The sequence below is a fragment of the Danio rerio genome, chromosome 19 (assembly GCF_052040795.2).
Source record: "Danio rerio strain M-AB ecotype USA chromosome 19, GRCz13ab, whole genome shotgun sequence".
Lineage (NCBI taxonomy): Eukaryota > Metazoa > Chordata > Actinopteri > Cypriniformes > Danionidae > Danio > Danio rerio.
Window position 1 is genome coordinate 36848157 of NC_141039.2, and position 25349 is coordinate 36873505.

At 35.2% G+C, this 25349-nt stretch overlaps 1 protein-coding gene across 3 annotated transcripts in view; it reads right to left on the minus strand.

Moving 5' to 3' along the window:
- The window catches only part of elp2 (elongator acetyltransferase complex subunit 2), a 50877-nt gene that overhangs the window by 20184 nt on the left and 5344 nt on the right, over positions 1–25349 (minus strand). The window contains exons 7-16 of one of the 3 annotated variants that reach the window (XR_015516007.1): positions 22958–23024; positions 21918–22061; positions 21537–21620; positions 21261–21361; positions 8390–8518; positions 8111–8257; positions 7827–8018; positions 4885–4954; positions 4680–4778; positions 1649–1695 (exon numbers count right to left, since the gene is read on the minus strand). Coding sequence is in view for 2 of the 3 variants with exons in the window: in NM_001044925.1 (NP_001038390.1) it covers positions 1638–1695; positions 4680–4778; positions 4840–4954; positions 7827–8018; positions 8111–8257; positions 8390–8518; positions 21261–21361; positions 21537–21620; positions 21918–22061; positions 22958–23024 (1136 nt within the window). In the remaining variant the exon portion in view is untranslated. Of the gene's footprint in view, positions 1–1637; positions 1696–4679; positions 4779–4839; positions 4955–7826; positions 8019–8110; positions 8258–8389; positions 8519–21260; positions 21362–21536; positions 21621–21917; positions 22062–22957; positions 23025–25349 lie in introns of all 3 variants that reach the window. The other 2 variants (XM_087294611.1, NM_001044925.1) reach the window with 2 other exon arrangements.

A 25349-nucleotide genomic window follows, 5' to 3' on the forward strand; every position in this document is an offset into this window, starting at 1 on the left:
ATAGAAAGACACTGCAGTGCTGGTGAAAATTGTAAGTGTTTACAAAGGTTTGATGGATAAATATGAATTTACAGCTCAAGTGTTAACGGTGCAAAACAGCATTTCCCTTCGTTTACATCCTTGTTTGCGTCCTTGCTACAACATAACATTAACGCTAGAAACTGTGCAGGTAATAAATAAATTTTAACAAATAAAAACCCTTACAGGTTCTGGCTCACAATCCACAGCTTCGTCTGTTATGGTTGGAGCTGCTCCTTCTTTGAGGAGATTTTAGATAAATCCAGCACTGAACTAAGAGAGATTCTGGAAGCTGTTCTTTGTCAAATGCTAGCTATACGTTTTTTTAATTCTCTGGAACATAATTAAAATTAAGGTGACGCGGTTGCGCAGTAGGTAGTGCTGTCACCTCACAGCACGAAGGTCGCTGGTTCGAGCCTTGGCTGGGTCAGTTGGCGTTTCTGTGTGAAGTTTGCATGTTCTCCCCACATTTACTGGGGTTTCCTCCGGGTACTCCGGTTTTCCCCACAGTCCAAAGACATGCGGTGCAGGCAAATTGGGTGAGCTAAATTGGCTATAGTGTACGAGTGTGATTGAGTGTGTATGGATGTTTTCCAAAGATGGGTTGGAAGGTCATACTCTGCGTAGAACATAGGCTCAATAAGTTAGTGGTTCATTCCGCTGTAAAGACCCCGGATTAATAAACGAACTAAGCTGAAAAGAAAATGAATGAATGAATGAATAATTAAAATAAAACTGTAAGCACTTCTCTCTTTATGTTGTTTCCTTTGGAAGCCCAAATACACAAACAGAACAAGCTCTGTTGAAATGGCAGCATTTCAACATTACAGCGCCTCTGGCCAGGCCCCTACCCCACGCGGGGTGTATGTGCGTGGTGTATGCGCATAACCTGAAACGCTTGTAATATCACTAGCCCAGATGTTTCTTTTTTTGTAGTACCCAAACTTCGTTTGCTGTAGGCTTTGCTAAGCTAACTCTGTAAAAGCCAATTTCTCCCTATTGCATTGATCTTTGAGAGTCTTACATTCAGATATGCTGTTTATGTTCACACAGCTACATTACACATCAACTACAGTTCAAAATATGATATCATAGTGGACCACCCCTTTAATAATTCCACATTTGTCCATGGGACATTTGAAGAAAATGTACAATTTACACAATTGCCTTTTGTGTGTGTTTTTGGTGCTGGGTAAGATCTAAAAATGACTTGTTGATTCATGTTGTTTTCTGTCATGTTGTAACATAAAACAATAATATTATTATGATGTTTATTATTATTATTACTATTATTAGTAGTGATAGAAGACCTCAAGAGGTATTAGAAATGCCTTCAACTGTGCATCTACGCAAAACATTGAACCTACTAGAAGCATCTGCGTTCACATTTGTTCATTCGTTACATGAAAAAGCATAAAGTTAGAAAAAGACATTCTTTACTAATCAATTTAGTTTTTTTCTTGTTAGTTTCACCACACACAGAATGAATGGTTCCTCTTGTGAGCTCTAAATACCTATTAGGCTGCATTATTAATGTCACACACGCTGGTTAAGCAATAATGCAGTCAGCATTAGTGCCTGCTGCTGCAATAGCCAATGAGGACTGATAGGAAACTCACAGCTTCTGTACCTCTGGCCACAGCGTGTTCTGCAAGAGGTCGTCCTCTGTCGGAGGCTCTGAAAATAAGCCAGAAAAAAAAAAAGATGTGTGCAGTTATTATGTGAAATATGCAGAAGCCTATAGACCATATTTTTTTCAACAGGCTCATCTTTTAATTCAGCAACAGATTCACAGCTGAGCAATTTACTCAAAGCTGTTTGGAACAACGGCAGCTTTATCTACAATTTTCAATGGCCGTTAGCTTTACGACATGCTGTAAATCAAATTGAGCTTTCTTTGTGCGAGCCGGAAATAATATCGTCTCATTTAGATACACAGACACTTATGCAACACATGCCCCAATTGAAATGGATTGGAGACCAGGCTTTTTTTTATTTTATTTTTATTCATCCCTGGTTTGCAGTTTCACTTTAATTATTTTCCTCTTTTTTTAGCCCCTCCATAAGAAGTGAGATGGAGGGAGTGGTATTATTCCATTAACAACTCTGTGTCCGCCTCATTGCGCTCCCTATAGCCCAGAGTCATCAATATTTTAACTTTGCAATTATATAAGCCTTCTTTCTAATTATGATTCCAGATTAAGGAGCTTTTTCAATCACATTGACAACGTTTGCCACTGTTCGCCTGAAGCAAGAGAGGCATAAACCCCGTGCTGCAACACTCCAGAACCCCCCCATCTCATGCTGTAATAACATTTGTTTCCAGTATCTCTGATTCATGCCCCAGATACATTAATAAACCAGCCAAAACAGTCGTAATAACTGCCTGTCAAAAATGAAGCACATCTTTGTGTTTTCTAGAAGCAACTCAACAAACAGAAGCCTGATGCAGAGTAAACATAGCGGTATGGGTCAAAGATGAGTAGTCCTGTTTAAGTATATGCATTCAACTACATTTGCAAATTGTATTTCATATACAAAAAAAATGAAAGCATATTAAATGTCTTCTTTAATGTTTTAAGTAACAGTAAAGATTAAATTGTCAAACTATAGGTAAAAGTACCATGAGTGAAACAAAACACTGACCTGCTGCTACAAAAAGTAAATTAAATATTAAGTGGTGAATTTATATTTTATTCTTTTATAAATAGGTTTAAAATTAGAAAATAAACACTGATATACACTGTAGCGATCAAATTATTAAAAAACAAAACTTAAAAATGTGATAATTATTATTAATCATTAAATTAGTATTTAATTAAAATGTTATTCAGTTATAAAGGAGTTTAGCACTTAAAAAAAACTGATGTACACTATAGCGATCAAATTCATGTTTAAAAAAAAAAGTAAAAAAAAAAAAGTTAATTATTATTAGCTATTAAATAATATAAATATTATTTATTTAGATATATATAATACATATGGATATACACTGTAGGAATCTAAATCCTGTAAAAAAAAATAAATATAATAACTATTGTTAACAATAAGTGATTCATTAAAAATTTATTTGTTTATAAAGGAGTTTAAAACTTGAAAATATACATTGTAGCTATCAAATTCATGCTAAAAAACATTAAAAATTTGATAATTATAATTAACTATTAAATAATAAGTTATTCATTTAGTTTTAATTTTTTTCATAAAGGAGTTTAAAATTTGAAAATAAACATGGATATATATAGTGTAGCCATTAAATTGTTGTTAAAAACGTAAATATTTGATAATAAATATGAACTATTAAATAATAAGTGATTAATTAAAATTGTATTCTTTTATAAAGGGGTTTGAAATTTGAAAAAAAAAAAAGAAAAAAAACTGATATATACTGTAGCAATCAAATTTTTAAAAAACATAAAAATATCATAATTAGTATTAACCATTAAATAATAAGTGAGGATTTGACGTGCAAACAATCGCTCCACTGAGCTCGCGGCTCTCAGCACCACCTCTCAGCAAAACCAAACCAAGAAATAACAGAGTTTGCGCTACGCATTGTTGCGACGTGTAGTTACATTTTTTGAGAGGTGATTGTCAGCGCCAGCCACGGCAGGGGCTATGCGACTGCACAAAGTCTGCGCCGGGCCATACGTGTGCGCTTGCCGCAAAAGTATAAATCAGCCTTTAGGGCCCCCTGAAATTAGGGAGCCCCGAAGAGTGCCAAGAAGCCTATATTAATCATATAGCTCTTTTATAAATGATCTATCACATGTTGTACAATCTGTCAAGAACCATTAAGATTTTAATGTCATTGACCCTTTTAAAACCAGGGGCTCTTATGAATAGTGGAACATTCCTTCCGTACTGCACATGCAAATACTAAAATCTAACCTCAAATATGGCTGATTAACTGTATATAGTTAGTTTGTGAACTTATTTTTTTATTTGTGAATGTATTGTATTTAATTTTATATTAAAAGGGACTACTTAAAATATATTTTTAACAAGCGGTTTATTTGCAAAAAAACAAAACAAAAACGAATTGACAGAGCAAAAAAGAGACTGTTTTGAATTTCAATGCTTAGACCCCACACCTGAAATTGCTTAGAGCCTTCCAATCGCCAAGTCCACCGCTAATTAACTATTATATATGTATTTACCCATTTATTAGAATAATGCATTAAGATAACTATTAAATATGTTACTGAATCATTCCTATAATGGAATCATGTCTTAATTTATTTTGGCCCCTGTTGTTAGTTGGTTCTAATATAAGAATGACTGCTTTTGGCTGCACTAGATGCATTATACACACTAAATTACACAGGATCAAAAACGCTAATTAAAACAAGTGAGATCTTTACAAGTAGTTCATTGAATCAATTATTAAAAATAAATGGCTTGACTAAATTATGCAAATCAATTGTTTTTAAAATTTACTGCAGCTATGGTATTGTCAGAACCTCTGGTAAATTAAAAAATTTAATAAATGTTTGTCTGGAGGGCTGTTCGTGTTGGCTAAGAACTTATGACATCATGTATTATTCATAGATCTGATAATTGTTCAGTATTAATAATTTACATATTTTTGAAGCTGCTATTACAATTTGTTTACCCATCAGATGAAAAACTCTGGCATAAGAACATGTTATGATGAGTACCTGCGAGTTTGAGAGGTTGAAAGTAGGACTCCTTATATTGGTCAGACAGGCTATTGAAATCTCCGCCATCCTGTTGAGGGCTCGGTGACGCGAGGTCACCTGTAAAAACAACAGACGCCATAGTAAAAGGTTAGCAACTGCCTTTACTCTCAGGATCAACACAATGTAAATTCTCCAGTGGTTGACCATTTCAAAGGGTTCATACCTTGAAACACGGCCTTGTTGGACAGGCCAAGGGCAGGAGTGCTGGCTCCTTCTGGGAGATCTGCTATATCCTGAATACCCAGGAGACAGAGCGACACTGTAAAACCTCTATATATAAAACTTTCTATACACTAGAGTTTCATTAGGTATTATTAACTGATCTAATTCTGTCTTAAATGCAGAACATTATATGTATATATTTATTTATATGTATATATATATATATATATATATATATATATATATATATATATATATATATATATATATATATATATATATATATATATATATATATATATATAGTTGATGTCAGAATTACTAGCCCCCCTTTGAATTTTATCTTCTTTTTTTAAATATTTACCAAATAATGTTCAACAAAGCAGCAAGGAAATTTTCACAGCATGTCTGATAATATTTTTTCTTCTGGAGAAAGTCTTTTCTGCTTTATTTCGGCTAGAATAAAAGCAGTTTTAAATTTTTTAAAAGCTATTTTAAGGTCAAAATTATTAGCCCTTTTAAGCCAATTTTTTTCGACTGTTTTCAAAACAAACCATCGTTATACAATAACTTGCCTAATTACCCTAACCTGCCTAGTTAACTTAATTAACCTAGTTAAGCCTTTAAATGTCACTTTAAGCTGTATGGAAGTAAAATATTATTTACTGTCATCATGGCAAAGATAAAATCAGTTATTAGAAATGAGTTATTAAAACTATCATGTTTGGAAATGTGTTGAAAAAAATCTTTTTTCCATTAAACAGAAATTGGGGAAAAAATGAACAGGAGGAGGGGGCTAATAATTCTGACTTCAACTGTATATCTCAATTTGATTATGTTCAATGATATATCAAATTATGTAAAGAACCAATTGTTATTAACTTACAAATGGAAGCAAAATATTTAAATATTTAACATCAATGTGTAATTGAAATCTGCACAATAAAACATCCACAAAGAAAAACTTTTTTTTCCACTAAAAGAAAAAAAACACAAAAAAAAAAACACAATTATAGAAATAATAACTAATAAACTGTAAAATGTGCAAATATTCATTCTAAAAAACTACACTGGTTTTAGGAAGAAAAAAAAAACATTTCAACAAATTATACATTTAAAAAATACAAAAAGCAGAAAATGTATTAAAGGGCACCTATTTTACACCTTTTTCAAGATTTAAGATAAGTCATTTGTGTCTCCAGAATGTGTCTGTAAAGTTTCAGCTGAAAATACCCATCAGATTATTTATTATACCTTTGTTTATATTGAAAATCAGAGCTAGTTTGACTTTGTAGCTGTTTTGGTGCCTGTGCCTTTAATGCAAATGAGTTGCATCCCCCTACCCACCGTTACCACGTTTGTGTCAGAGATCGCTCACTATTGCTATGATGGGTGTAGCTTCTCCTGCTGCGTCTCATGCATTAGCAGCACAGTATCAGACAAGAATGAAGCAGATCTCCTTTACTACAGTGAGAACTTTCCCAAAAGCTATTTGATGGATTTGTTGTGAATATAATTCTTAAAGTCTTTCTACAACAACGAGTCACACACAATGTCGTTATAAAGTTTGCTCGCACATGTGCACACAACTGACATGTGGCTGTGGTAAAGAATTACGAATCAATCTTACGGTCTTTATTACAAACATGCATGGCTTTAGAAACGTTTTAAACTTGTAAAACTCATTCTTGAGGTGCTGCTGAATACAGAGAGCTGAAGAGATCATTTAATCCCGATTGCTTTGCGCAGGTCTTGTCTTGTTGAAACGATTATACATGTTACTACGGACACATGTTAATACGTGGCTGTCAATCAATTCGGTGGGCGGGGAAACCGTAGTCAAGTTGTCATGTGTCAAGTTGCAGTAGGTCTCATAATGGGAGGGATTTGGATCCTCCCATTATAGAAAAGTTTGGGTTTCTATCACTCCACTATGACTGTGGACACACTATACCTACACAGTTCTGTCCAAACAGCTTACAAAAGATGATTTTCATTGTAGGTGCCCTTTAAAACAAGTGATTAAATTAAAGTCCTTTTCCAAAGTACAATTCCATATTTCGTTTTTTAAATGCACAGACAATTGTGCCACATTTCAGATGGTACTCGCAACCTTTCCATATTATATATTGTTATATTTTCCAAAATATGAATATTTCATCGCACATAATTTGGCATAAAAAATAGGATTTACCAAAGACATGCAGTGAATTTTCATTAGCACCTCATAAACACAGCTGACTAGATTTTTTTATTTTAAATAAATAAATAAATAAATAAATAAATAAATGTAAAAAAAAAAAAAAAAGAAAAATAAATTTTACACTTTGCGATTTACTAGAGTAATTTATTAGTTTGCGGACGTCATTTCAGTGCTTTATACAAACCATTATTTAAGAAATAATTTTTGACTTTTTGAAAAGAAAATTTGACTTTTTTTTTAAGACTGTAGTATAATTACATTATCATTTGTTATTTAATTGATCAATATCATATCAATATTAAAGTATGAATGCGTTAAAATGTTTTGGGCTAGATGCTTAGAAAAGCAACATAATGTATACAAATACTCATTAATAGGTTTGGAATGACCCTAGGAATGATAACTAGTCCAACTGTGAAAACTCTGATGTGAACTCTTAAAAATAAAAGTTAAAATGTAGTAATCTGCACAAGATGCATGATATTCACTTAATTACACAAGATCAACCTGAAATGAGAGTGCCATTTATGTAGCTTCATTTACCATGACCTGAAGTTACAGAAAATGAAACTCATTCAGTATATATCTGCATAAACATTAGGATTAAGATAATGGAGAAAATGTGAGACTCATCTTAAAATCTCTCGCTGATCCAAGACGGCGCAAAGAGTAATTAAAATCCTGGTTTTATTTGATGTAACTAATTAAAGTGTGAAGATGAGATGATTCTCAGTACTTACATTACAGCCCAGCAGTTTCTCCAGAGAGGTGCCTGATATGTGGGCGAAGTTCTCCACAAAATTCCGCGGAGCCTTGAACACTCGAAGGACCTTTTCGTCAGCACCGGACACAAACTGAAAGCGGCCAACCATAGTCAGACACTGCATATCGTAGCCGTGGATCTGCGGTCTTGAGATCTCATGCCAGGTAATCTGTAAAGGCACATCACTTTACATCTAACCATTGTGTATAATCAATTAATAAAAAATAAACAAAGGGTTAAAGTTCTGATATTTGTCGAAACCTGTGAGCTTCCTTTTCTCGTCCAGGGTGTAAAGAGTCTGGTGGTTTGGTCTGAACCAACAGTGATGATAAACTCTCCCTCGGGGTCCCAGCTCATGTCCTGCACTGCGTTAAAGTGACCTGAAATGACCACACTAGGCCTCCATTCCTGTGCAAGACACAAATCTCCATATTGATTTATCACATTTAGTGTGAATTATCACAGACTTTACTGATTACTGAATAAGAACATTCAGAATTAATGTCTGCATAAAAAATATTTAGGCTACTGAAGTATGACCTGGTTGCTATCATGGTGCCAAAGGTGTAGTGCCCCATGAAAGGCATGAGCCAGAATCATAGAGCCGTCTGGACTCATCTGACATCCATAGAAACCCAGGGTGTTTCCTCCAACTTCACCAACACGAACCTTAATGAGGGGTCAACCAAAACATAATGGGGAAATGATAAATTAAAGACCTACAAACCAAGACTGAAGCATTCCTACAAGTTCTTAGAATAGAAATTTAGCAGATATTTGTCTAAATTTACTTTGGGGTAAATGGTTCGTTCAAAAACAAAATGATTGATTGGTCACCCTAGAAGGACTTTATTTTAGTTACCCATGCAACCTGAGGTGGCATTTCCTATACAACAACAGAATGATGCAATGATTTCATCAAAACTAAACATTCTTAAAGCCCACTGCGTCTTGCCAATAACTGTAAGATGCATAGAACTGGCCAAACCCACATTAACACAATCTAAGAGGTAAACTTCTTCTCTCTCAAAAAAACAAGATTAATCCAGAAATTCCCATTACAATGACTGGAGATTATATGCAGAATTTCACAGAGTAACAGTAAGTGTGGATGCACCACATTTCACTACTATTTACAATAGTTTAGTGGATTGTTGGAAACATTGACATCAGTCCCAACTGTTCCTGAAACAACAGTAAAATTCTCATAAATCTATTGTTAAACCACTATGGCTTATAAAAAAAATAAATAAAAAATGTAAACAATAGACTCATACCTTGTGCTAATAAATAATAGACATTGCATCCAAGTAGGGATGGGTGATATCATAAACATCTCATATCCTGATATATATAATGCATAGTGGTGGGCCATTATCGGTGTCAACATGCTATGTTAATGTGAGACTTATATTGCGCGATAAAAAATATCGTTGTTAATCTATTCTCAAAGTTGGGTTGGGAGCTGGGTTTTATCTAAGCAAGCTATAATGACTTTCACATTGATATTTCAGCACGGATATATACCTGACCAGTGAGCCATCCGACAAAAAAAGTGCCCTTCTGAATCAGATCAGCAGGATACCCTTCTGGATCTTTCACTTACTTCGAAGACACTAGTGACTACGTTTACATGGACATCTGTAATCTTATTTGCCTTAATAGACAATAATACAATTAAGCTGTTTGCCTGTAGTGCTTTCAAGTAAGAGTTTCCTGTGATTTTGGGTGACTTTAACTGCAGTTCGGCAGTTTCACATTCAGTCATGAACATTTCATTCATGCCCCCGTGACAAACTATGGTATTAGAAGCAAATAAGGAGTAAGGACTGGCGAGAGTGTTATGGAAATTAATAACGCACGTCAAATGGAAAGAAAAAAACTTACGCATTTTGCAATGTTTAATTCAATAATGGCACTAATATATGCATCCTCCACATGTCTTAATTCCATTTCTGTTTAGTTCAGTTATGACTTTAGTCGGAATAAGGCAATAAAAAAAAATTTGTAAAAATTCACTGTTTCGAGTTTATGTAGGCCTACAGTTCAAACTTCATGTTTAACTGAGCAAACAGTTTCGCTGTATATCATAAGCACAAAGTATATTTATGTATAGGTATGCAGACACTGCAGTTTTCCTGTAAAAGACCAAAAAAAAAAAACTATGCTTGGCTTTTGGTGATGTTCATAAATGTTTCCTCAAACAATTATTTTTGAGAGAAACAGCATCATTAGACTGCTGGTAACAGAATTTAACTTTTTAGGTAGCAATGAGTGTTGTAAACAAGACCACAGCAATAATTATAGTAATACAGTAGACTGTCATCCCTTCTGAAATGCTCTTTGTAGAGTTTGGTGTTTATTTGATTACAGAGATAGCATGACATTATCCTGCGACTGTCATGAGCTAATTGTCTGGTGTGGCTAAAAATTCCATGCCAAAGAGCAGCTTTGTGTGTAAACAAAGACCTGGGAAGTGCTTTAGTGCACTCCCATCATTTCTTGATGGTGGATGTTTGATAAGAAAGGCCTTTGCTGGTGACACTGCCCCTGGTAAAGCATCTGGTCAAGCGGGCCGCTAATTAGTGGTCATGAATCCTGCGCAATCTGAGTCGAGAGTCTACAGCTGTGCTCCATCTCCGTTAAGTAACAGTCTGAGAACACCAATTAATCAGGCCGACGAGCGAAAAGCAAGACGTATGCAAAGAGGAGACTATTAAATGAGGAATAAATCGTGTTTGCTCCCTTTGAACGCATTAATGTGAAGTTGAACGTAATCAAGCACACATTAAATCAAATATGAGCCTGGGAGACAAAACGGTCACATGAAGAATGAATCAGTGTAAACTCCCCAGACTGGGCTGGTGTTTGAATACCAAAGCACCGTAATTGTTTTTCAGCAAACTGTAGCATGGTTTGCCCTCTGTCTGGCCCGTGTCTAACATGCTTAATGCTGCTCGAGTGTCTCACGGTAATGGGGGTAGCGAGTCGTGCTGCGAAGCATGCGGTAACATTGTATAAAACAAGATAATTAGTCATGATTATGCCATCAGCGATAACCTGCCTCTACTTTTATTTATGGCTGTGTGCAATGCAAAGACTGATGCTCCACACTCTGAGGGTGAGGAAACCGTTTTGCGAATCTCGTCTAATCACACTTTCAGTTGTGAAAAGGAGGTATGAAAATTTCAGCCCTTACAATTGTGTATCCTGTTGACCTTGAACAGGACAAGACATTTCCAGTGGCAGCTGTGTAAAAAGCAATGATTCCTCACGTTCAGAGGTGTCACCACTCAATGATTCACAGTCTCTTGTCATGCCCAGCAGAGCATGTCTCAAAGATATTGCCAGATCAGGTGGCTAGCTTAAGCTCTTCATCAAAACGACAACACTAGATGGACAAATCAACCATCTAACGCTGGGATTTTAACACCGTCACAAGACATGTGGGACAGTTTGGACAGAGTGACGTTGACAGGAATACACGGATTCGAAACCAAATCCACAAAGCATCAAGCGGTTAGGGCTATCGACATTTTCATGCTCCTGTCTATGCCAATAGAGAGACATTTCAGATGCCCTTCACAGGCGTATCCTACGGAGTGAATATGGCGGAACTAATGACTGCGATAAAGAGAGCTCTTCACTTTGAATGGCACGGATCTCTGCAAGCCATTCTGGAAAGAGTGATGCAACATTAACCAGATTGATTTTGAATTCCATCCACATGACTACTCGTATATCACGGCCAAATCTCATGGGTGAAATGTGCAATCGTTCTTGTTTAGGGAAGGAACACCAATATGGATCGGTGGCACCAATATGGATCTGTGTTTGTAACACAAACCACAGAGTTTGAGATGGTATTTGAATGACAAAAAAAGCAGGAAAAATGGAAGATTTTGGAAATGAATAGAAAGTCATAACTGATCATGAATGATGTGGCCTGGAAGTTAAAGATTGTGCAGGCCACATCATTCATATCATTCATAAAGTGCAGGCTTTAGCTCAACTCTGACCATACTCTGATTCGGCGTTGCTTTCACGTGCTCAACAGAAATGACTCCATGAAGTTTACCACTCTCCACCACTGGACACTGGAGGATTTTAAAGCTGCAAAGTTGGGCTGGTCTTTCTATGAGCTGACATATGAATGATCCGCTGATGAATCAACTGATCTTCGCAGCTTTAAAACACTCCAGTGTCCCTATATCGGTGTTTGCCAGCTCCAACACACTTACTTTGTTGTTTGTACTTTGTCTTCAGTGAGCTTCTGTCCACTGCAGAAAAGTTCAGCCCAAATATCTAGTATGGCCTTGTGGCTAGTGTGCCGACATATAGGCCCTCTGCGCTTCAGGCATACCAAGTTCGTGTTTTGGCTCGCGGACATTTACCAAACCCCATCCCCTTTCTCTACAACTTCACTTACTGTCTATATACGGTCATGAAAAAGAAATAAATATGGCCGCTTTTGGAACCAGAGTCTGTGTATTAGTGATCTTTAGCTTTGAAAATTTTTGTTTTAGTACAAGTTCTCTGTTATTACAAATTTTACATTCCTACTATATTTTTAGAGGCTTAATTTAACGTTTAAAGGTAATGGATTAACGTTTTTATCTATCTCTGGCTGGTTACTACAGGCTGATTGTGTGTTGTCGCTTGCTGTTACTAGCTCCTCATTGGATTACAGAACTTTAATTTTTAAAAAGTTTCACGTTTAAGGGTGCTTTCACACCTGCCTTATTTAGTTCGGTTGAATCACACTAGAGTTCGTTTGCCTTCTTGGTGCGGTTCATTTGGGCAGGTGTGAATGTAGCAATCGTACTCAAGCGCGCACCAAAAGCGGACCAAAAAAGCATACCGAGACCTGCTTGAAATGGTGGTCTCGGTATGCTTTCAAACGTAGGTCGACGAGCTGTGCAGGATATGGAGGAAAAATATTTTTCCAACAGAAAGAGAGAGAGGGAAAAACATTACCTGATGGATCGTTGGTAATATTTTTGCAAGATGACCATGTAGCAGTTTAGCTAAATTAATTTACGTCTCCTCCTGAAGTGACGCGCGATGCATTAAAACATTGTTTTCCAGCTGCGGCCACGCTTCATTTTCAAAATGTATAGTTTGTCTAAAGTGATGTATGCAAACTATATAGTATACTATGTGCAGGGATACAATCAGTCAGCGCAGTCGTCCCTCCATAGTAAAAAGTGACATTTTGTGTCTGCCGGTTTGTTTACTTTTGTGAGTTCCATTGCCATTTTTCCGCATGTGTATTCTGACTAATCGATACGCAGTTTAGGAACTATGTTCAACAACATCTGGCCAATGAGTGATGAGGATTTTGTCAGATGATTGTGGATTTTGTCAGATAACTGCATTTTGGTCTCTTCATCTGGTTCGGACCAAAGCAATCGTAGTGTGAAAACGACCCAAAGGCGGCAGAAAATGCTACAATGTATCATTTATTGCCCTTGGTCTGGACCAAGTGAAGCGAACTACAGATGTGAAAGCACCCTTAGTTTCTTGTTTAAGTCTTTGCATATGCCTTTATCTTGTGCACCATCCCTAAATGGTGCATAACAATATATTGTGCAGTCTGAATTAGGGCTGGGCAATTTGGATTAAATTAAAATTTCAATTAAATGAACATTTTAACTCGATTATGATTAATGAACGATTATTTTATTTATTTATTTTTTATTTTTTTGCCCTGATAGTTTACTGACAAGTTTTGTATAGTAAATATTTTTATATTTTTATAGTAATTAATAATTTTATTGTAATGGAAAGTATGCCGTCTCAAGGCATCTCAGCGCAGCTTCCAACCATCATCAATGTAGTGCAAACGTGCAATGTTTAGTTACACGGCAGTGCATTCGATGCAAAAAAATAAATCAGAGTGGAGTCACATGACTCCACATGCGGTAGAAAAAGTAATAAAAAATAATAATAACTTGGAAAATTTTGATCGATTATAGCTTCTGAGTGTTGATTTTGATTATTTTTTGATTAAATCGCCCAGCCCTAGTCGATAAACATATTTAAAAAAAGAAATAAATGCACTTTAAGCAGAAACAATATGTTTACAAGTGTACAGCACCAAAGCCCAACAAAACCATACTCTGGCACACCTCCTCCAACCAGGCCAGGGCCAGCCAACTGAACCACGCCTGGGCCCGATTCAGAGCAAACACACTTGTCAAACGAACCATAAAACGCGCTCAGGCACAGTTCAGATAGCCTGGTGTGAGTGCATGTGAATGTTACTTATCGCCAGTTGTTCCTGTTTGATTTAATGAGTAAATTGTAAGTCACTGTGGCTAAATGCATTCGTTAAATGAATATTCGTATAATCTTGCACTTTATCAAACAAGATAAAAGTAATCACTACCGGACAAACTAATGCTTTTCTAATGCTTTCATTTCTGTTGAGATGATATTCATCAGCATAAAAGCGAGCAACGCAACAATAATGCTGGATACTGAGCAGAGGTCAATAGTTCACCAGTTCTAGGCAATATAGGTGTGGGTCATGGGGTCTAGAGGTTAAAGATCCATCACCATAACTCTTTCATTCTACCCTCGGGTCTATCAGGGAAAATAAGCTATTAGCGCAACACTAATAGCTCAGAGTCTCAGTCCCCTCACACTGTTCACTGGCAACATGCTGTATTAGGAGGGTGTATTTTACACAGCGGTTTGCCTGGGCGCTCCACTGCAAACCAGTTATCCTCTCTGACCAATTAGGCTAATAATAATAATAATGGAGAAGTCTCATCTTTGTAGAAGTGTTAATTAGATAAGCAATGTTGGTCATTTTCTGCTTAGTTGGGCAATTGCAGTCATTCCAAAACTGTATGAAACAACAACAAAAATGATCCCAGGAAAATAGCTGAAATCCCAGCCAATGGTGACACTGTCCCACATCTGCTGTGTCTTGGCTAGAATGTTATTTGTGAACATCCTGCATTTACTACAGCCAATGGGCAATTAGCAGGTGTGATCCGTACAAGCATGGAAGGATGTTACAGTCTATTTCCATGAGTATCAATATCTGTGATTTAGAAAGAGAAATGTAAACTAGAATGACACGTAGACAAAGTATAAACAAAGCAAAGCCTTTGAAAATGAATAATGTTGATGTCTCTCTTCATTCCAGACAGCTCATGTTGTTATAAATATATTTACGTAGTTAAATGCTCAAGTTGACAGTAATAAACCTGCGTTCTGTCTAAGCCACTTTGAAGTGCTTGCTTACTTTTATTTTAACTTTGCTTTTATTCTGATGCATTGACTTGTTTGCTAAACTAACAGCCAATTAGAGTTCTCTCTCACACCAAGAGCTGAGGAATTGAGCCTCCTTTGGGAACAGCAAGCCACGTTTTGTTTACCATTAACTATTAAGACTTGATGGACAGGTGAAAATTAATTATTCGATATCACTACAAAGAATAGTTTTTGTATTTCACAATGTACCATAATATATAAGCAATATTTATGCAGCAGTGCTCTCTGTTCTTCTCAACACGGTCTCCCAAAATAAATGAATATATTGTACATTTTATTTCAATTTGTATTACAAATTATTTATCCTCAGTTCTTCCCACACATAAACTTTACTTGGGTGGGCTTCCCAGATATATAAATGGTTGCCCACAAACATTTAGTGACACATTTTTTTTTTTACTATTATTTTCACCTTTCACTATTGTTTTCACTTTTTTTATATCCGCTCATAATAGCTAAACATTCGCGGTTGATTAAGTAGCAGAAAATTTTCTCTTGTTTAGCTGTTTCGTTCTGTGTGCATGAGAACCATCAACACTCCCACTTGCTCTGGAGACCCACAGGGACGCACCTTATTGGAACTTAAATTAGTCCAGCCGGGGTTTCTAAACCTTCTAAAATGTCCGGGATTCAGCTTTCGCTTTCTAAAGCTGCCGTTAATCGTATATGTTTTTACATGTGCGAGAAAAACATTAAATAATTAATTCTTTAATCTAAATGACTTAGAAAAACTTTATACTTGGAGTGGACAAACTGACTGGTCTAAACTGGTGGCAAAATACAAACCACCAGAAATGATTAATAAACTCATTTGCCTTATTTAAAAAGAATCTACACATTTTAATCTTGTAATTATTATATTTTTTAGAGATGTTTTGTCTGTTTTTATTCCTTTTACTATCATTTCTTTCTCATTTGCTGTATATTTTATATACATAGCTAAAATGCATTGCCATTCAAGTTTGCTTTGAGTTTGAAAGAAAGAGAAGTTGGTTTTAAATGTTAGTATGTGCACATAGCTCCTGAATAGCAAAAAAGTAAAGAGAAATAATTGGATTTTATTTTTTACATTTCTTTTATTTTGAAAAAACTTTTATTTCGAAAAATGACCAAATCCTCTCGGTTACATCTCTTTCTCCTGATCGCCCCAATTTTAACCCACAAGCAGCAAAATGAGTAAGAAACTGACATCACTGGAAAGTTTGAGAGGGTGCTCGCTGCAGAGCCATTTAAGGAGAGGTGAGCTCCAGAGAGGGGGAGCATGAGCTGTCGCTCCTCCTCCTGTAAGCTGTTTTAATGCGTACACCAACCCCACCCCTAACCCTACCCCCAGTGACATCACTCGTAGAAGAAGTGCAAAAAAGGTGGAGCTCAAGCTTAAGCTCCCCCTCTCTGGAGCTCACCTCTCCTCAAATGGCTCTGCAGCGAGCACCACTTGGAAAGTTTCTTTGCTAAGGGGAAAAGACCCAGTGAAGGACCTGTGAACTGCCAAGGAATGGATCCGCAACCCATTTGTCAACAAATCAGGTGTATCCACTGGGGCCGTTCGCATTTTGCATCTTTTAGAGTTTGCGCAAGTATGTTTTTTCCAATGGATGGTGCGCACAAGTAACGTGACGTACTCGCGCCTTCCAGACGAGAAGTCTACTTGTTATCATGCTATTTTATAACTGTAACAAGATGCAATTCAGCCATAACTTTAAAACAGATATCATAACATTATTTATCAATATGTGGCTCTTTTTGGATTCTCAGATTTAGAAATTAAATATGTAAAACAGGAAATACGTTGGGACCATTGTTTTTGTTTACATCCCTTAATATGGTCTATATTTCTAACCTGTGGAAAGTACTGAACCATACAGTTAAATAAGGTATATTAATACAAATATTTAATTTGGATAAATATCAAATCAAGTTTGATTACAGTAAATTATTCTTACTATTAACAATTAATATTTAGTAGTTTAATTATTATTATTATTGTTATTATTATTATTATTATTATTATTATTATTATTAATAATAATAATAATAATAATATAAATGCAATTTCCCATAAATAAATGTAATAATAATAATAGATGATAATGATGATAAAATTAAAAATATAATTAATCTTATATAATTTCTCAGTCTCTGTTAAATGAAAAAAAGCTATTTTTATTATCAGTAAATTGTATTTGGTCTACTGAAAATGTATATTTACATTAATGCTACAACATTTAGATTTTTTTTTATCTTTTTTTGCAGAACGTTTAAAATAATAATAATAATTTATGAGAGAGCACATTACGTCTGTTACTTATCTCTTAACCTGAGCTAAAGCTGAAGTGAAAGAAGAGGATCAGAGGGTGGAAATCAAATAGGATGTATGATAACCCACATTTATTTCCTTTGAATCCGTGCATCTGTCAGTTCAAAGGCTCTCATCCACATTTGATAACCCAGTTCACACCTACCTCATATCGTGTGCCCTTTACGGCTCAATACAAAAGACACACGCGGTGCAGAAATAACGGATGTGGAATAACCCCACTCTATCCAGGTATAACACAAGACCCCAAAAATCAACTCCTTTCTTCTTACAATTACAGCTTACAGCCTTTCGGTTTAATTGGACATCCCTTAGTTCGACAAAAGTGTGTGATTGTAGTACAACGCACCAAGTGTCAGAATCAGGAGTCACTGATCTGAGCCCTGAGTCTTATGTCTGCATGCCAGGATCAAAGCGAGAACCTCTTATTAATCAACCACGAAGCCATGCCTGTTATCTGCAGCAGGAATGCCAATCAAAATGTCTCGTTGAGACTCAAGAAAAAAAAAAAAGTGTCACGTTTTAAGGGTTATTTGAGGTCTCACAATCCCGTTTTTTTTTCCAGAGAGGAACTCATCATTCCTAGTCCCTCATGCAGATGAAGGAGAACAAGCGTATCTGTGCAATTCTCGGCATGTGGGTTAAATTTGATGCAGTTAGCAGAGAATAGGCAGATGTTCCCTGCATGACCCAAAGAGCATGACATGGCCTGTGCAGCACTTCCTGACCCTGCTGCCAATCCTAAATGTTCATGAATGGAAAGCACAGACCATATGAAAAATAGGAAGAAAATTATCTCAGGATTGTGTTGTTTTTTCCATAAGCTTGATCTATATACTCAGATTTTTAAAAATGATATCTCAGAATTGCTAGTGTTTTATACAGGTTTCTTGTTTGCTTTTGCAATGATTATAAAATTGAGATGCTCAATGGAGATGGTCATAAGGATTTATGCTGTCATATTTGGCTAACAGGACATTTGGCATAAAAAATGCCATACAAAAACTAACATGGATCCATCCTGCCTTGTATCAATTGTTCAAGGTTCTGGACACTTAGTGCCTTAAGTACTAACTGAACAACAGTTTAAATGCCATGGTATGGCTGGGCTATATGACAAAAATCTCACATCATGATACAAGTGTCATGTTTTTCAAAATGTTTTGAAACATTTTGTTGAGCGTTTTGTCAATCGCGCAAAATGCTCAACTCGCGCCGCTTCATTCGCGTGTAACGTGCTGCAGGATGTTTATTCGAGTCTTTGCATTGACTTAACATGTAAATCAATCATGCATCTTTCGCGTCTGGTGTGAACGCAGCATAAGACTTTTTAAGACCCTGCGGATACCCTGACTAAAGTAAGGAGCGGGAAGTGAACATGAAAGGACGGTTAAAAATGCATGTTTTTCAAGTTTCATGATACAAGATTCAAATCTCATTTCCTGATAACAATATAGATCATGATATAGTACAATTTCTGTCCATTAAATCAGTTTATAGTTGAAGTCAGAATTATTAGCCCCCTTTGATTTTTTTTTTTCCTTTTTTAAATATTTCCCAAACAATGTTTAACAGAGCAAGGACATTGTCACAGTATGTCTGATAATATTTTTTCTTCAAGAGAAAGTTTTATTTGCTTTATTCCGGCTAGAATAAAAGAGGTTTTTTATTTTTTATGAACCATTTTAAGGTAAAAAAATATATATTAGCCCCTAATTTTTTCCCGATACAGAACAAACCCTCGTTACACAATAACTTGCCTAATTACCCTTACCAGCCTAGTTAACCTAATTAACCTAGTTAAGTCTTTAAATGTCACTTTAAGTCGTAAAGAAGTGTCTTGAAAAATATCTAGTCAAATAATATTTACTGTCATCATGGCAAAGATAAAATAAATCCGTTATTAGAAATGAGTTATTAAAACGATTATGATTAGAAATATGTAGATAAAATCTTCTCTATTAAACAGAAATTGGTGAAAAAAATAAACAGTGTCTAATAATTCTGACTTCAGCTGTATATACAGTATAGCACAGGTGTCAAAGCCAATTCTTGGAGGGTTGCAGCCCTGCACAGTTTAGTTCCAACCCTAATTAAACACACTAATGCTGCGGTCATACTAGAGTCTGTGTGTGGGAAATTCTGTTGTACAGCGCTGCGAAAAGGGGTTAAATTAAACAAGATGATTAGACATTAAAAAAGCAAGCAATTGGTCAATGTTATAAATTTCTGTAAAGAGAGGTCATGTTTTGATCTTTGATTGATCTCACATAATCATGTGATGCGATTTCACGGGTCAGAGTTCACCAAACTTGAACTTTCCAATGCAGTGAACTGCAAAACTTGATAAAAGTGCAGTGTGACTGCAGCTTTACCTGTAGTTTTTAAACAAGCCTGAAGGAATCAATAAGTTTGATCAGGTGTGTTTAATTAGGGTTGTAACTGAACTGTGCAGAGTTGCGCCCCTCCAGATACTGGCTTTGAAACCTGTGCAGTACAGTATATCGACCAATGCATGTAAATCACTATTTATTTTTTACATTTTAAAGTATGTACTCATCATTCATATGTGATCATATTTTTCACTTTGTTCAGAACTTCAGGGCAATTTTTTGATAAAAAAATACAGAAACATAAAATAATTATTAATAAAATATAAAACACTTTTCTTTCCATTCCTTGCCAGTTCACAGGTCCTTCACTGGGTCTTTTCCCCTTAGCAAGGAAACGTTCCAGTGATGTCAACTAATGATTACAGTTCCAACATAAAAACGTAAAACAACACTAAATAAAATGCAAAATGTAAACATTGTACTTTCAAAAATGTGACGCTTAAGATGCCGTTATTCACGATTCTATCTGCATCTGCGTAATGGGCTAAAATATTGCGTTTATATAAATTATGAAAAATATTACCGTAAAACAATGTATTTTGTAACACGACAAAATAAACAATAGAACATAATGTGAAGTGCTCAGCATATATGAGTATACCCCCTCACAAATCTATAATTTAAATACATATTTTTAATAGGAAGCTATACAATATTATATTTGTGCAGATACATTAGTTAGTTCTGAAGACAAACTTGGAGCTAAAGAATTAACTTATGATAACAGTTTAAAAACTAGTACACCCAAATTTATATGTTGTTGAAAAATATTAAATCACATGAAGCAAAAAAGTAGAAAGATTTTGTTTCAAATTTAACATTTTGTAGGTTGTAATTTATTTTTTTGCAATATTTTGCTTGAATTAATTGTATTTTCTTACAATTTCTAAATATGCTTGATGAGTAAATGATTATTTTAATAAATGTATCTGTTTATGTTAATATGTAATATTAACATATTTTAATATTTTAATTAACATATATTAATATTTACATATTTTATGTTAAAAACTTAAAATATGTAAGTTTTTATTAAATGCACCAAAATACATTGCCAAAATTCACTGAGAAATGGATAAAAATATTCATTTTCAAAATGGGGTGTACTCAATTATGCTGAGCACTGTATATATATTTCCGACCATGTTCAGTAGATTATGACCAACGTGTGCCCATTTTGTGATGTGTGATGGCTACTTCCAGCATGTCACAAAGCTGAACAAATAAATCAACTGGCTTCTCAGAATATGCCAATGCATTCATTATTCTTAATTGGTCTCTATGCAACCTGATCTGATGGTTTAAATGGTTCAAGATAAAAAAGTACTCAATACACAATCTAAATTTGACAATATTTATAAATTTAATACACTGAAATCATTTTTTTTTAAAGTAGTAAACAAGGTGACTTTACCATTTCCACCCACATGCCCGAATCCTCCTCTGGCCCCCATAAGATCATGGTCTTGTCCATTGAGGCAGAAAGCAGTTTTAGGGACTGTTCCACTGAGTCACCTGCAGGGGGAGACAACAAGTAACAAGAGCGGCTGGCTAAATAAAATAAAAAATTTATTTTTAAATTTGACATGACATATAAAGTCAATTTCAAATCAAATGACAGAGACATGAAAAACCACACTTGGCTCTTTCTCACTAATTAATATCACAAAATAAAACCCCAATGAAATACCTTTAACAGATGGAGGTTGCCAGTGAATTCCATAAACCCAATTTTCATGGCCAGCCAACACAGTTTCAAGAGTGACAGCAAATTCTAGAGAAGAAATATGACAACAGAGTATTGACAATAATTCATTGTATGTCTCTGTTTATCATCAAGAGGCATATCATTATCTATAGATATTCTTCTTCACTTAAGAATCTAGTCTAGCCAAAGTCAATTTAAACTTTCTGGCAAGTTCAATTTCAGACTGATTACAATGCCATGCATACGCGGTCCTTGATTTTGAGTTTCTATACACATGGCTTCACAACTAATAAACTCAACAATAGCCAATTTCTAAGTCATCACACAACTAAATTACAATCAGTGCAAAAACTCCAGTCTTACCCTCTCCAGACACTTGAAAGATGTTCTCCTTCATTTTGATAATGCCGTCAGTCTGAAGGTCTGGTTCAGCGGCTGTCTTGGCAAACAGTCTCCACACTCTGATCAGACAGTCTTGTGAACAGCTGGCGAGCCACAGCTCTCCATCTACACATTCAGCAGTTCAAAAAGAAAGTAGCATGTGAGGCTTTCCACTTGTTTACTTCAGCTACAGTGCCCAGGCAGCAGTCAGCATTATAAAAGAACAAGAGAGCAAAAACAACAATAGTGGCTTTTCAGGATGGTGTTTATTTATCCATGGACTATTTTCACCGCAGTTACTGCAAGATACACATTATATTCAGCTATTTTTCAACTTATGTAATAGAAGCTTCAGGTGTCCCCAGAATGTGTCTAGTGAATTTTCAACTCAAAATGTTTCAGAGATCATTTATCACATTATGCGGCATTATAAATGCAAGTAAAAATATTTTTAAGTATTTCTTTAACCTTACTGTCATGTTCAGGTTAAATCTGACTGATTTACAACTTTAACACATTCCTAAAAGTTGTGTTTTACATCTGATTGCCTCAAGGCCTTGTATCTTTCACACTAGTCACTTGAACATACAGTATAAAAGTGATGATCTATTTTTTATTAAATTTAGAGTGTTTTAGTCAACCTTGTTACACCTATGGTGTTCCTGGTCAAAAGAGACCACCATAGGAAATGATTAGATATCCAGACTATTTTCCGCCATCAGACAGAAAACATCTCTGTATACTGTACGCCAGTGGTTCCCAATTTTTTTTTTTTTTTTTTTTTCGCCTGAGACGCCCTTTTCCCCCAGAAAAATATTTTAAGGCCCTTGTAAGGTGACATTTAAGTAAGGTGATCATATAAGTTTGCAGTAAGAATGACAAAAAAATGTTGTTTTCAGAAAATCCTATTCCTAAAGGATATAGTTCTCTAATTTCACAGTCCAATTAAAAAAAATGCTTACATTTTATTTACTCTAAATGCAATTTTCCTACACGTATTTATCCCATTCAAAAGGTCTTACCTTTATTGGCCCACTCCACACCTCGGACCCAATCCTCATGTCCAGTCAGAGTCAGAACCCTCTGAAACTAAACAAACCCACATGAGACATACAACATGATAGATTTTACAGCATACAGTCAAACCAAGCGTTACTCAGACATTAGATATCATTTTTTTTAACAGGTGTTTATTTCAGTTTTACATTATTTAATAATGACCAAACACAACAACAACAAAACACATAAATTAGCCATAATAATACAAAAAAAAATAATGGTAATAATAAAAATTTATTAAAAATTAAAATGTAAAAAATTAAACTATTTTCAAAACAAAACAATTAGGGCAAGTAAACGGTTTCAATGTAAATACAAAGAGCCAGACAAAAAGGGGCAGCAAACATAAAAGCACTACACTGTTGCTCCGAATCCACATTATATTCGTCCAGTTGATTAAGAAATGGTTAACCTATATTGTAAAACTTATCAAGGTTCCCAATAACTGCATACCAGACTCTTTCCATGTGCAATATTTGAGTGATATAAGTTAACCATGTCTTAAATTGAGGAATTAAATCTGATTTTCACAGTTTTAGCATGACACTCTTAGCAGCAATCAGTAATGCTTAGTATGACCACATTAGATATCATTTTTCTTTTCTTTTTTTCTACCGGGTGTAGTATAGCAAAATAAAGTCAACTGTAACATATTACACCCTAAAAATCTTCATTATTAGTGGGCTAAAAGCCAAAATGAACTAGCGAATCTGGGAAAATATTGAAGTTCTGGTTGACATCAGCATCTACAGGCTGTCCCTGAGGCTCAGGATGAATAAACAAAGAGTTGATAGTTGTGTAAATATTGTCATTCTAACATTTGACTGAATTATTTGGGTGGATTGTGATGCATTACACACTGCGCAACTTATCTGCAAAAAACGTCTCATTCTTATAACTACATATTCTGAGTGCTTATCATAATTTATAACTACTTTCCAAACTTTAGTGAATAACGTGTGAGGTGAGAAATCATATGTATTTGTAATCCATTATATGTGGTGCAATTCAATCAAAGTTATATATCATTTTCATGATAAATATGTTCTGATATGTTAACTGTATTTAAAACATAAATACACAAAGTGTTACCATTATATTAAAATATCTGTTTATTTTTTCCAAAACCACAGGTGAGTTACGCGATCAGAAAAATATCAATATGTAAACATTTTTTATATATTGAATGAGGAAAATAAACTTACGTTAAAAATGTGATCAAAATAAGTATGCATGAGTTTACAGTATACAATATACTTTAAATAAATTATGTGAATTAAGCTGCATAACCTAAAATAAATAATGCTAAATGATAAGAGTTGGCTCTCTATTAGTGTTGGGCGATGTCAACCAACTTGGCATCGTACAATGTCTAATGTGAAACATTGGGTTGGACGATGGCATCATCGTAGACGGCGGTGAACTAATGATTTATGAATAATTAATTAATTCAGAACAAATTAATTATTTGTTGCCTAATGTTTCAACTACCTGCATGGTCCTCCAAATCATATATAAATAAAGATCAGTTACACACAAATTACCACCTGTCAATCACTTTTTCCACGGGACCTGGGACTCGATGACGACAAACTTGGTTGGTAAAAAAGTTGCACAACCAACAGTATCTGAGATTTTCACTAAAATTACAAAGTACAAAGCGTGAAAGTGAAAGATTGAAGCAGTGTACTGACACTGTGACACGTTACCTGACAGATTCAAAAGACCGAAGAGTCTTCAGATAGAGACAAGATTAATTAAATATCACGTTTAACAACTATAGTGAGATGCGATCCAGCAGTACAACCTTGATAAACTGTCTGACGTGCACTCAAAGATATAAACACTAGATATCGCATAGGGACCGTGAGCATGCGTCAATAGCGCCGCCACATTGGTACAGTTCTCCCAAGACAAATGTCATTCAATCGCACTAGACAAGGCAGTGTTATTAAGTGAAGATGCGGGACTTTAGCGCTGTCTACGGGTGTAATAACGAGCAAACAAAGAAAACAAAGCAAAAAGGCGGAACATTTCATCGGTAAGAGTCAGTTTTTTACGTTTTTGTATGTTCTGAATTTTTGTGCTAAACAAGAGTGTTATTGATGATAACAGTCACTTACTGCATTCACTATAAGTCAAATTAGCTCCAACTCACACTAAATACTCGACTTATGCTAGTTTTGTTGAATAAAATCAGCAAACACTGCAAAATAAATGACAACGAGATGCTGCAGTGCCAGAAACTTGTATTATTGTCGGCTAAGTGAACGAGTCGTTCATAACGGAGATTCATTCACAAACGAGTCGCTCCCTCCGTCAGTATGAAAAGTGAAAGCAGGAGAGGAGGTGTGT